Raw genomic sequence first — 12,225 nt, 5'->3', positions numbered from 1 at the left:
TTTTTAGACTAGCCCACCACAGCTCTTAGATGCAAACAGTGTCCAGTGACAAGGTGGATTTTAGTTGGTCACCGGTATAACCCACAAGAAATCCTGTTAATCTATCAAGCTGGTTACAAGTAGATATAGGAAGCTCAACCGATTGCATCGTATAGATTGGAATAGCAGAGGTGACAGCTTGCAAGTAAGTGAGTCTCCCTGCCATAGATAAAGTGTGGCTCTTCCAGGAGGCTAATCTGCGCTGCACTTTGTCAACAATCCCAAAGTAAGTATCCTTGGTAATTCTAGATTGGATCAAGGGAACACCAAGATAATTCCCAAGGCAATCCGTGAGGGGAGACCCGCAAATATTGGCTATAGAAGCAGCAATTCCAGGTTCAGTATTAGGGGAACAGCAGATTCTAGATTTCTCAAAGCTGACTTGCTGACCCGAGGCACCACAAAAGAGGTCCAAGCAATGCTTCATAAGCTTAGCTTGGGGGATAGAGGCTTCCCCGAATAAAATGAGGTCATCCGCAAAGAAAAGGTGGGATATAGCAGGGCCATTTCTAGCAACCTTAACAGGTTTCCAGGTTCCAGAGGAGATATGATCAATGATAATATGGGAAAGTTTTTCCATACATAGGATAAAAATGTAAGGGGAGAGGGGGTCACCTTGTCTGATCCCAGCATTCGGAGAGAACCTTCCAGTAAGCTCACCATTGAGAATGGCTTGGTATCTGACCGACTTGATGCACTGCATGATAAGAACCAGGAGTTTGCCTCTAATACCAATTTCCCATAGCACATCATAGATGAAATCCCAGTTAATCCTGTCATAGGCTTTGGAGAGGTCAATTTTCCAAGCAATGAACCCCTTCTTGCCTTTAGAATTTCTGAATTTATGAAGGACCTCTTGGGCAACGATAATGTTGTCAACAATCTGCCTGCCAGGGATGAAGCTAGCTTGCGCAGGACTGACAATCTTTTGCATGAGAGGCCTGAGCTTCTGAACAATGATCTTAGACACCACTTTGTACAACGTATTGCAAAGGCTGATAGGCCTTAACTGGGCAACAGAGCTAGGACTAGCCACTTTAGGAACAAGGGTAATCAGCGTGTCATTAAGATCATCCGGGATGCTTGCAGAGCAGAAACAACCAGCAACTAACTCAACAAAGGTTCCCTGACAAAGATCCCAAAAATCATGGTAGAACTTAGCAGGGTATCCATCCGGGCCTGGAGCTTTAAGACTGCCAATACTGAACAAACAATCCTTAATGATTTGAGGATTAACGTCACAATTGAGGGTCGTCAACTCAGAGTTCTCCAAGCTAGGAAAAAGCTGGGGGAGATCAGCATTAGAGTATCTCATCGTTTGGGCAGCAAAGAGATTCTTGAAGTAGTTGACAACGATAGACTCCATTTCATTTTTATCGTTAGTCCACGTACCTTGAGCATTAGTGAGGCCCTCCAGCTTGTTCCTTCTTCTGCGAATAATGGTAGACAGGTGGAAAAACTTGGTATTACGGTCCCCTTCTTTAAGCCAAGTGTTCCTTGACTTCTGTAACCAAAAAAGTTCTTCTTGGTCAAGCAAGGCTTGGTATTCATTGGTGAGCTCTTTTTCCAAGTCAGCCAGAAAAGGGGAGTGTCTTCTGCAGAGGGCTTTTTGAATCCCGCCAATTCGAGCCAGCAGCTTCTTCTTGTTTCGAAATAAACTCCCAAACACTTCCATGTTCCAAGTAGTGAGAGCATAGGAAAGGGCTTGAGTTTTTTGGAGGATACTTCCAGTAAAGTTAGCCCATTTATCAACCACAAAGCTGCGAAAGGTAGGGTGCAGGATCCACATGGCTTGGAACCTGAAAGGTTTGGCAGTAGCACAGGGGAGGTGAGCAGACTGGAGGCTAATGAGTAGGGGGCAATGGTCAGACTTGACTCTAGGGAGGTGTCTGACAAAGGCCTCGGGAAATTGATGTCTCCAGTTAATGTTGGACAGACCGCGATCCAATCTTTCCCAAGTGAGGACACCATTCTCATTTTTCCTGCACCAAGTAAACTGAGCACCAATAAAACCAAGATCAATCAAATTGTTTCTATCAATCCAATCCACAAGGCCACTCCCATGAGAAATGGGATTACCACCACATTTTTCAGAATTGTCAACCAACTCATTGAAGTCACCAGCAATCATCCAAGGGAGGTTAGTGGCCGAAGCAATCCCATCTAAATAACTCCAAAGATTTTTACGGATGCCAGGGCAAGGGTGCGCATAGACTGCCGTAAAAAGCCAATCAATATGGTTCATTTTAATGAGAGCTGTTATAGACTGCCTAGAATAGGCAACAATATCAACACAGGAGACATGCTCATTCCAGAGCATCCAAATACCCCCTGAAAAACCATTAGCATCAACAACATGGAATTTCGAAAACCCAAGCTTCTTAATAACATTGAGGGCAGTGTTGCCACTAATTCTAGGCTCCAAAATGACAAGAATATCAATCTTGTGAATTTTAACTAGATCTTTCATAATACCAGGGAAATTTGTACTCCCTGCGCCTCTTACATTCCAGACCATAATCATGATGATGGGGAAGGAAGGTGGCAACAAGAACCTGAGGAAAAACCTCACTGACTGGAAGCGTTCAGCACTTCTACCAAAGTAGAAGCAGCACCAACAACTCCATTCTTAACATCTAGCATAGCTTTTTTCAGTCTAGCAGCATCCAAATTAATAGTAATCTGAGGGGCAGAGTTTTCTCCATGGTCATCATCCATCTTATCTCCTGGGATATCCTCCAACTTATCTTCAGTCGGACCAGGATCAGGCGACTCAACCCCAGCTAAAATAGGAGGCGGAGATTTACCAGCGTTGGGGAGCTTAGATTTCAAGCTTGCCACAACGTCTCCCAGGGTGGCTTCATGGAAGTCAATACTTCTAACTTGGAAGCCCGAAGATTTACCAGCCGCGGCACCTTTAAGTTTCCTTTTAGGTTCAGAACGGGACTCGGGGCCAACTTTGGTAGTGGAGGCACAAGATATATTATTTTCAATACCCATCTGGGGCTTATCAACAACACCATCGTTTGAGATATCTCCTAGGGCTTGGCGAGCTTTACCTTTCAACTTAGACCGACCCTTAGCCTTGGAAGGTTTAGCAGGCCCAGCATTTGTCTCAGTTTGTATTTGGGACACCTCCTCAACAACAACATTCCCAATAGCAGCATGAGAATCAACTCTGTTTTTATCATTATCCAAGGCTTCAAATCTTGATCCAGCAGGGGAAGCACCACGGTCAACATTAGGCTCCTTAAGCTTGGGGGCAAGCATCTTGGCCTTCAGGTCAGCATTTGCCTTAAAGGGCTTTTTACCCTTCCTATTCTGGACCAGGCTCCAAGGTCCTATTAAAGTACCTGAAGACTCGTGGGGGTCATCCTGAGGCATGGCATCAGTGCTGGCCTTATTGACAGGGAGGGGAAAGGCGCTCGGTGTCCCTTCATCCATGGGTTGGGTGGTATTCTGAACATTCTCAGTATGCGGTTTTTTAATCACTGAGGGGCAAACGTTTCTGTTGTGGCCATAGCACCCACAGGCAAAGCACACCAAGTGGATGCCTTCATATTCCAAACCATACCAGTTATCCTCCACCTGCACGAAGGCTTGTAGGGGTTGGGTAAGATCAATCTCCACACACACTCGGGCATATTTCCCTCGGACCTGGGCAACAGTAATGGAGTCAACCTTGAATGTGGTGCCCAGTAAATCTCCAATGCGTAGCATGGCTTTAGGGCGGAACCATTCAACGTGGAGACCAATAATCCGGACCCAAACGGTCATCCTTGTCACTTGCTCCACAAGGGGATCAAACCCAGGCTTCCAGCGCTGCATAACCAGGTATTGGCCAGCAATAACCCAAGGGCCACCGCACAGTATAGCTTTCATATCCTCTTCAAGCACAAATCTCACAATAAAGAATCCATTCTCTAAATCAATTAGTTTCCAAGGGCCCTTAATCATACCTCATCTATGCTGCAGCCTGGCAAGAACAAAATTGTAAGTGTGAGCCTTACCCATCAGCTTGATGATGATTGAGGTTCGCCAAGGTCTGTAGAGGCGCTCTTTAACCTGTTCAGAAAATCTGATGCTCGGTCCCTTTTCACCTTCTGAGACAATAAAGTCATCAGCCTCAATCGTGAATTTATCATCCGCCATCCCCCCAAGCCCAGTTCGGGTAGAGCCATGTCCACCTTGTTTCAAGACCGAATCCCTAAAATTCAAGGTTACAGGGGGAGGAGAGCCGAAGCCCACATCAGTCGCCATATCACCAGACGAGTTGGGATCTGGCTCCGTAGTTCGAATCCGCTTCGTTCCCACTGATTCCAGTTTGTTCTCAGGTTGGAGAGCACTGAACACAAATTTAGGTGGAGTCGCCGTCGTAACAGGAGGTAGTGGAGAGAAGTCGCTGGAAAAGATCGCCGCGTGAGGCGCGTTCTCTTCATCGCGTGAGGCGCGTGGCGTTTCAAGCTGCATCGTGTCTTATGTAGAATTAGTAAAGTCCTAAATTGAGGGTACCAACACTTGATCTTTGATATAAGGAGATCTAGTCGGAATAAGTTGTATCGTGCTTTACTGTAATTTTTAGAAAGATTATTAATATAAAAAGAAAAATTATAATAGAGTAAATTATACACAAAAGCACCCTCAAATTTTGCATGTGTCTTTACTCCATAAACTTTTACTTAAGCATATAATCGACCATAATTATTTGATAAAAAAAACCATAAATATGAAGTAGTTTCAAATAGGACTTCTGGTTTTTATCATAAAAAAAAATAACCAAAGGAACTTTAGTTATTGAAATGCTGGCATTGCTCAATTTGATGTTAGTTCGTAGGCATTGAATTTGACTTATTGGATGGGTTCTTTCGAAAATTCTATGGTGGACCTAGTGCATGTATGCGCCCAATATTATGGACCATTCGATGAGCATCTGTAGGATGTGGGGTAATCCAAATTGTAACACCCCGTCTCAAAATCACTATTTATTTATTTTTATTTGTGAAATTACATATTTGTCCTTAATGGTAGGGGTATTTTGGTCTTTTTTATTCAGGAATGTTTTTGGGAATCGAGCAACACCATTGCATAGAGCTTGTCGATACGAGTTCATAGATATGTAGTGAGCTCCAATCCGACTTAAAACACGAGAGAGAGAGAGAGAGAGAGAGAGAGAGAGAGAGAGAGAGAGAGAGAAGGTCTAAAAATGAAAAAGACATAACAATAATTTTCAAAAATGATTTAACACACTTTTTGGTCTCTCTCTGTGTCTCTCCTTCCTTAGTTCTCTCTCTCTCTCTCCCCCCCAATCCTCTCTTCATTCTCGTTGGTGATTCGTCACCATCTGGGCACGATGACCAGGGCCACCACATTCGAAATCTCCCTCTCTCATCCCTCTACAAACCCCAACCCTTAATTGACGACAAAACCCCTAAGAATTAGCTCGATTTTCGATTGAAAATTGAGCCCAAAAATAGCTTCATAGTGCCATACTTTCAGGCTCTCAATCCGGCAACCATCAACTATTACCAGCGAAGACTTCACTCCTAAAACACTCTCCACCCCTCTCCTCTACCGATCCCATCGAAGACCTAATACACCCACTCGTGGAAGACACCGACGTGAGCCACAAGCCTTGCGAGTAGAAGATGTTGAAAAACTTGTGAATGACCGACTCCGAGATCTCAAGGTCGGATGAGACTTAGAGGATGTCATAGGCAAGGAGGTAGACCAAGTAAACTCCTCTCCATTCACCAATGAGATTCAGCAGGTGGCCCCGCTAAGACGATTCACAACGCCATCTTTCACGTCATTCAAAGGGGATTTTGATCCCAAGAGCCATCTGAAGCATTTTAGAAGTGTCATAATTCTTCCGAAGATGCACTGATGTGTAAGGTGTTCGTAATGAGGATGCCATGAGTAGGGAGCATCTCAAGATTGGTTCCATACCCTACTGTCTGGGTCGATCAGCAGCTTCAAGGAGCTAGCCTTTGTCTTCACTAAGAAGTTTACCTCCTACCAGACGATCAAAAAACAAGCTGACCACCTGTTAAATCTGCACAAGAAGCCCGATGAGTCCCTCCGAGACTACATCAAGAGTTTCAAAGCAGAGAAAGTTAACATCATAGGATGTGATGACCGAATCGGATCCTCAACTTTCAAAAAAGGTTTGCCAACAAAACACGACATGTACCGCGAGCTGACTATCGCTCCCAGCCAAACACTAGCAGAGGTCTTCGAGATCGTTGAACATTATGTGCTCTGGGATGACAATCTAATCGTCACAAAAAAGGCTGCCAAGCAAGTCGACTAACCTCCAAGCAGACAGGTCAGAGAAATGACAAGTTCAGTGACAAGAATAATAGCAAGTACAAAGCACAACTACAAGGAGGCACTCCGACAAATGAGAGCTATACAAAGTTCACCATCTCGATACATCAAATCCTGGCCCAGGTGAAAGACAAACCATTGCTGAAGAGGTCTCTGCCTTTGGAAGGGAACCTAACAAGAGGAATACCAACAAATATTGTGCTTTTCATGGAACACATGGACATGAAACGGTTAGCTGTCGAGCTTGGAAAATGCATCTCAAAGAGTTGTTAAGTGCTTTATGGATCTAGAGCTCCACTTACCCAACTGGTAAAAAATTCAAACAAACAATAAGGCACAGCAACCTGTGGTAAGGTTGGGGGTGGTCCGCCAAATCTGGTAAGGTTTTGCTTTGATGTATTGGCTGGTGAGGATGCTCTCAGTTTGATGAACAAGGCGGTGGGAAGTATGAGTAGGTGGTGTGCATGGGACTTTTTTTCCTTTTTTTTTTTTTTTTTTTTTTTTTTCAATTTTAAGATTTTATTTTATTAGTCTTTAATATTTATTTTTAAAATCAATGGAATTTTAATAATTTGTTGACCAAATTATCCCTCCACAACTAAGAAAAATTTATAAAAAAAAATTAAAAATTAAAAATTGTCTTTAAATTACTTCAAATTAAAAACAGAAGGACAAACTTAACCATATTGAAACAATAGCTAAAAGTGACAAACTACATGACGAAAATAACTTTTTACCAAAACAACGAAACAACACTCACTCGACTTGCTGGGTTTTTGGCAGTGTCAGAGGTTGAGAAGCACCCCTCTTTCTTCCGTTCCCGCTCTCATTCCAGCTTCGAGGATGCAGAAGAAGGCTTCAAGGCGGCGAAGGACTACTTGTCGTCCTAATAAACGCAAGCTCTTACACCTGCCACGTAATCATTGTCTTTTCTGTTTGGTGTCCCAGAAAATGAAGGAAAACTGGAGAAAATTAAATTATAATTCTTTTGGTGTTTTGCGTTGTATAAATTAATCATTTGGGGTTCGAAACTTCCAGCTACTTGAAACTACAATACTAAAAGATTTTGTAAGCAAATTCCTTTTTTCTAAAGCAAACTTTGAACTCTTTCGTCGGACTTCCACAATATAAATTAATTTTCTTTTTTAATTTTTTCTTTACTTCATAAGCAGCTAAATTTGCAATTTCTTTATCTTGTTTGTCATCTGAATCTGAAGTTCATATGAAACGGAAATTTGTAGGTTCCCTTTTCTTTTACTCTCTTACTAAAAGTTTCTTGGCACCCAAACACAGCTGAAATAATCCCTTTTATGGTTCCTTGTTTTCTCAGGTCAAATTCAGAAGAGAAGGAAATTTCTTGAAGAAGGGTTGACTCCCCTTGTTGAGAAGTATTGGTTTCAGAGATATGATCTGTTTTCGAGATACGATGAGGGGATCAAAATGGATGAACAGGGGTGGTACTCTGTCACACCTGAAAAGATTGCAATCACCCACGCCAAGAGGTGTGAAAATGCAACTGTCATCGATTGCTTTGCAGGCGTTGGCGGGAATGCCATTCAGTTTGCTTCAATGTAAGCTCCCCAAGTTTGGTTGTTGATTTTGATGCAATAACTTTGTGTATTCTTGATGTTTTGTTCTTCCAATTAGGAGTTTTTTGGATGTTTATTGCCGAAGTCCCAAAACTCTCTTCTGAAAAGATCTTGTTTATGGAATTGTTGAAATGAGGTGCTGATTCAAGCAAATTATTAGTTACTTGGCAACCAATTTTAACAAGTTCTTAGCTTTATGGCTTGGCTTGGATATTCAAGGTGGACATACGTGTTAGTAAAACTTCTACCTAATAGCACCTCTGGTTGAATGGAATCTAATAAAATATGCATTTAAGCTGATGTTTGGTGTCTTATATGGACACCTGAGGGAGAAGTTTACTTCTAGACCAGTTAAATAGTAGTAAATGCTATGGACATAATGAAAAATACAGCAGGGTACTAGTATATCGGAGGTGGTGATGGGGGACCAAATGTCCTATTCCTTATCATATTGTATGCTATTTGCATCACTTTATAGGAAACTTTTATAGTTGACCAATTATAAATTTATCTCCGGTTTTGAGTCTTGAACTCTCCTAGATGGACTTTTATGGTCACGAGGAGGTGGACCTTTGTTACATCCAGGGGCCTTTTTTATGCATTTTGGAGAGGCTTTTAAAGTGTATGAGCTTAATAAATTTTTATCTTTGGTCTCTTAGGTGTTACCATGTTGTTGCTATTGAAATTGATCCCCTTAAAGTTGATATGGCCATTAACAATGCTAAAATATATGGAGTGGAAGATTACATTGATTTCATTGTTGGAGACTTTTTCCAACTTGCACCATCATTGAAGGTACTGCTTTCCTATCTGTACTAATTGCTGAGAACCTTTCAGATAATTCTTCATTTGAGAATGTAACTCCCTGATGTGCAAGCATGGAGATTCATTTGAAGGCAATTCCACGTTGATTAGTTTGTCAGTTTGAGTTTGCAAGTTCAGTCATTCAGATAACCTTTTTTCTCATTTTCAGTGTTTCAATATATGCTGAGGACTTTTATCGATGGTTTTTCACATGTGTTGATGGTTTTAGGTGAACTGATTGACTTCTGTGTTCAATTGTTATCATATAAATAATCAGGAAGAAAGGTTCTTAGTTTGTTGATTTATCTGTTGTTACTACTTTCAATAAAAAGTGAAGTTAAACAAACTGAGTTAATGTTGTCAGAATATGTGCAAGCTTTCAGATTTTGTGTTTATGAGTATATGACAATATAAGAAGAATTTTAATGTATGAATACTAGTAAATATGTTTTAGTGTATTTAAACCTTTTTTCTTTATGGTAAGTAGAAAGGCTTTGTCTGGTTCCATGAGTTTGTTAACTGTACTTTGAGATGAACTTTCATAGATTTTGTTGGGATCTTTTTATAATGGTTTTATTATGTGACCTGATGCGGTATGATATTTGATAAATTTCATTAGTATCTGGAGCTAACAAATGAATGAATACATAAATATGTACAAAATTTGGGCACTTTTGTTTTAATATGAAAAACTTTTGAATTAATTCTTCTGTAATAGCTTGAGATGGAATTAATGATTTACATTTTGTATCTTAATTTTGTTAGGGGGACGTAGTGTTTCTTTCACCACCTTGGGGAGGCCCATCATACAAATGGGTGAAGAAATTTACACTTGACTTACTCAAGCCAAAAGATGGGTATGTAACTGTACCTTCATTTTATGTTGTGTGATTAGAGTTAACGTTCACTGCTTTAGTTTACTTAAAAAATGAACTATGATAGTGATGATAAATTTTAACATATCGTGGAGCTTACATTAAAGATGTGAGGCAGGCAACCGAACTTAAAATTAAAATTATAGTCATAGCTGGAATATTTAAGCTCTAACATACCATGGAGCTTACTTCACAGAAGCTTCTACCAAAAAAAAAAAACTGTAAAAATAGTCAAAATTCAACTTGGACCTGATTGAAATCCTCTCTAAGAAATTTCAATTATATAAGTACCTTTTTTTTTTAATGATCATGTTTTTAAAATGATAGGCATATATTAAGTAAATTTTGTCCATATATTATTCGAATTTCTAGATTTGCTGGATATGGCTGTAGTTCTCACCTAGTGTCTTACAATTATTCTTTTGATGTTCGGGCCTTACTGTGTTTAATTTTTGGTCATTTACATTCTGAGTTGAGGCCCATGTCCTTGTAGGATTGAGTGTGGTGGAAGCCTTTGTGTTATTGTTGCTCTTTTAGTCTAAATTATAAATAAATAAATAAATAAATAATTATTTAGTGATACTTGCAGATGATGCTGCTCTATCAAATTTGTGATATAACTCTTGTAACAACCATGATGAGTATACATTCTACCTTTTTGTCCCCAACTTGTTCCTGGCCATCAATCCCTAACCTCTTAAACTGTTAAGTCCTTAGTTTAGTTGCTGCAGACATTCCTGAACCCTGACGTGAAATTTCTTAGTGTCCTGCAACCTCACCCGTAAATTGGTTCTTTTCTGTGCATGGTTTCAATTGTAATGCCTGATTTGTTTCCCCCTCACCCCTTAATACTCAAATCCATACTCTTGTGTTGTATTGTAATTTGTACCCCCCACACAAACTACTAGGTAGCATTATATATATCAATTTTGAGTCATCTGTGGGACAGTGTGAACTACCATAAATTTAATAGCAGTCACTATGACGACCTGTAGTCCAAATTGCATTTCTACAAGTATCTCTTTAGTTCAGAAATATAAGTTGTGACATCATGAAGACAGTGCACATCTAACAGTCTATCAAACAAAAAAGTTAAAAGTTATGAGTATAGATAGATTCCCTCTCATTCTTCAGACATTGACCTTAGTCTCCAACTCCAATCAATTGGGTCTGAACTTTTGTGTAAACGCTAATAGTAATCCAACTGTCTTTGGTGTCATGTGATAACTTTTTAACCTTCGTTACCAATGTTACGAACTGAGTTCTGCTAAGTTCATTTGTATGAACTCAAATCATTTGTATGGTTGTGTCAGGCTTGGTTATTGAATTAAAACCAGAATTTCTTTCTGATACTAAACAAGCACTTTCAACCAGAAATAGATTAGGCTTTTGGGAGCTTTTTGATCTATTTTGTGGTTAATTTTCCCTCTATTTTACACATTGAGTGGTAATTTTGTCCCTGGGGACTTCTCCAACAAAACTAAATGAAATAATTATTTTGTAGTCTGACTGTCTACTTTTAATTATGTTTTCTACATTATCTGTTTTGTTTTCAATATAATTATGCAACTCTTAATGCACAGGTATGCAATATTTCAAGCTGCTCAAGCGATAACGCCCAACATCATTATGTTCTTACCTCGGAATGTAGACTTGCTCCAAGTGGAAGAACTTTGTTGGTTGTCTTCTCCGCCTCTACAAGTTGAGGTATGGTCCTGTCCATACAAATTTATTTTTTTTGTTATGCATGGAAACTGTCTATAGTATTTTGAAATTTGAAATTTGCAGTTTGAACACCTTGTTCGATCTCTAGTCTAATTTTAGTGTCGACCTTGAACAATATGCGATGGATATTAATTTTGCAGATTGAAGAAAATTATGTGAGGAGCAATTTAAAGGGTGTAACTGTCTACTTTGGTGGCACCGCAGCATCAAGTCAATGTGGGTCATCATAATCTTTCTAAGCTATGAGTTGACCCAAGTGTAGTGTATATCAAGGACGTTAATCACTTGCTGAATTATTTGTAGCATAATTTTAAATGTCAAAGAAAAGCTTTGAGGGTTGTTTAGTTGAATACGGCCAACATATGGAGAGGTTCAGTTGGCAATCATACTTCTTGAAGATGGTTAGTTGTTGTTGTTGTTGTTGTTGTTTTTTTTTTTTTTTTTTTTTTTTTTTTGGTGTTGCTACATTAGAGGGGATCAAATCTTTGACCGATCTAGATCCTAACTCATTTTCTCGGCCTCCAGTACTGCTTTGGTTAAACCGAGGGCTTGTGCGGTTGTCATTTTCCTGAAAAAATGACATGCTCCGTGGATGATAGCCAACTTACTAAGAAACGTTTCCAAAAACAAATTCTCTCTTTAGAACCAAAAATTGAACATATCTCAATGTTGGAAGAGGGCCAAGTTAGAGTTCTTCCTTTATTAAGAAAAAAAAAAATTTCAAACATATCTCAATATGTTGGAGGAACACAACGAAATCTGCACTCTACATTCAGCTCTAATCAAATAAATTGGCTTTTCTCAGCCTTCTCTATTTATTTTGGGGGGCGATATTCTAAACCGGGAGTTTGAACTCAAGTGCAAGA

General features: G+C 39.8%; 2 protein-coding genes across 4 annotated transcripts; one reads left to right on the top strand and one right to left on the bottom strand.

The window, feature by feature from the left end:
* On the bottom strand, window positions 2,608–3,996 carry LOC109947968. Its single transcript, XM_020559854.1, has one exon. It carries the CDS (start codon window positions 3,994–3,996, stop codon window positions 2,608–2,610), a length of 1,389 nt encoding a protein of 462 aa, XP_020415443.1.
* Window positions 6,725–12,225, top strand: LOC18783994 (trimethylguanosine synthase). Of its 3 annotated transcripts, none has more exons than XM_020558961.1 (6): window positions 6,725–7,261; window positions 7,697–7,937; window positions 8,615–8,750; window positions 9,525–9,616; window positions 11,218–11,341; window positions 11,500–12,225. In XM_020558961.1, the coding sequence occupies exons 1-6, from the start codon at window positions 7,210–7,212 to the stop codon at window positions 11,587–11,589; spliced, it is 735 nt and encodes a 244-aa protein (XP_020414550.1). In that variant the 5' UTR covers window positions 6,725–7,209; the 3' UTR covers window positions 11,590–12,225. The 3 variants fall into 3 exon arrangements, with proteins under 3 accessions (XP_020414550.1, XP_007215855.1, XP_020414551.1); XM_007215793.2 differs by having other exon boundaries at window positions 6,725–7,282; XM_020558962.1 differs by lacking the exon at window positions 6,725–7,261 and adding an exon at window positions 7,300–7,603.

Source organism: Prunus persica, chromosome G3 (assembly GCF_000346465.2).
Source record: "Prunus persica cultivar Lovell chromosome G3, Prunus_persica_NCBIv2, whole genome shotgun sequence".
Taxonomy (NCBI): domain Eukaryota; kingdom Viridiplantae; phylum Streptophyta; class Magnoliopsida; order Rosales; family Rosaceae; genus Prunus; species Prunus persica.
This window is presented reverse-complemented; position numbering and strand designations above follow the sequence as displayed.

Excerpts from the sequence above, each read along its gene's own strand:
- LOC109947968 (XM_020559854.1), bottom strand. The coding sequence starts at position 3,996 with ATGATTAAGGGCCCTTGGAAACTAATTGATTTAGAGAATGGATTCTTT.
- LOC18783994 (XM_007215793.2), top strand. The coding sequence starts at position 7,210 with ATGCAGAAGAAGGCTTCAAGGCGGCGAAGGACTACTTGTCGTCCTAAT. Across the intron at positions 7,938-8,614 it reads GCCATTCAGTTTGCTTCAAT|GTGTTACCATGTTGTTGCTA; the intron begins GTAAGCTCCCCA and ends TTGGTCTCTTAG. Across the intron at positions 8,751-9,524 it reads AACTTGCACCATCATTGAAG|GGGGACGTAGTGTTTCTTTC; the intron begins GTACTGCTTTCC and ends TAATTTTGTTAG.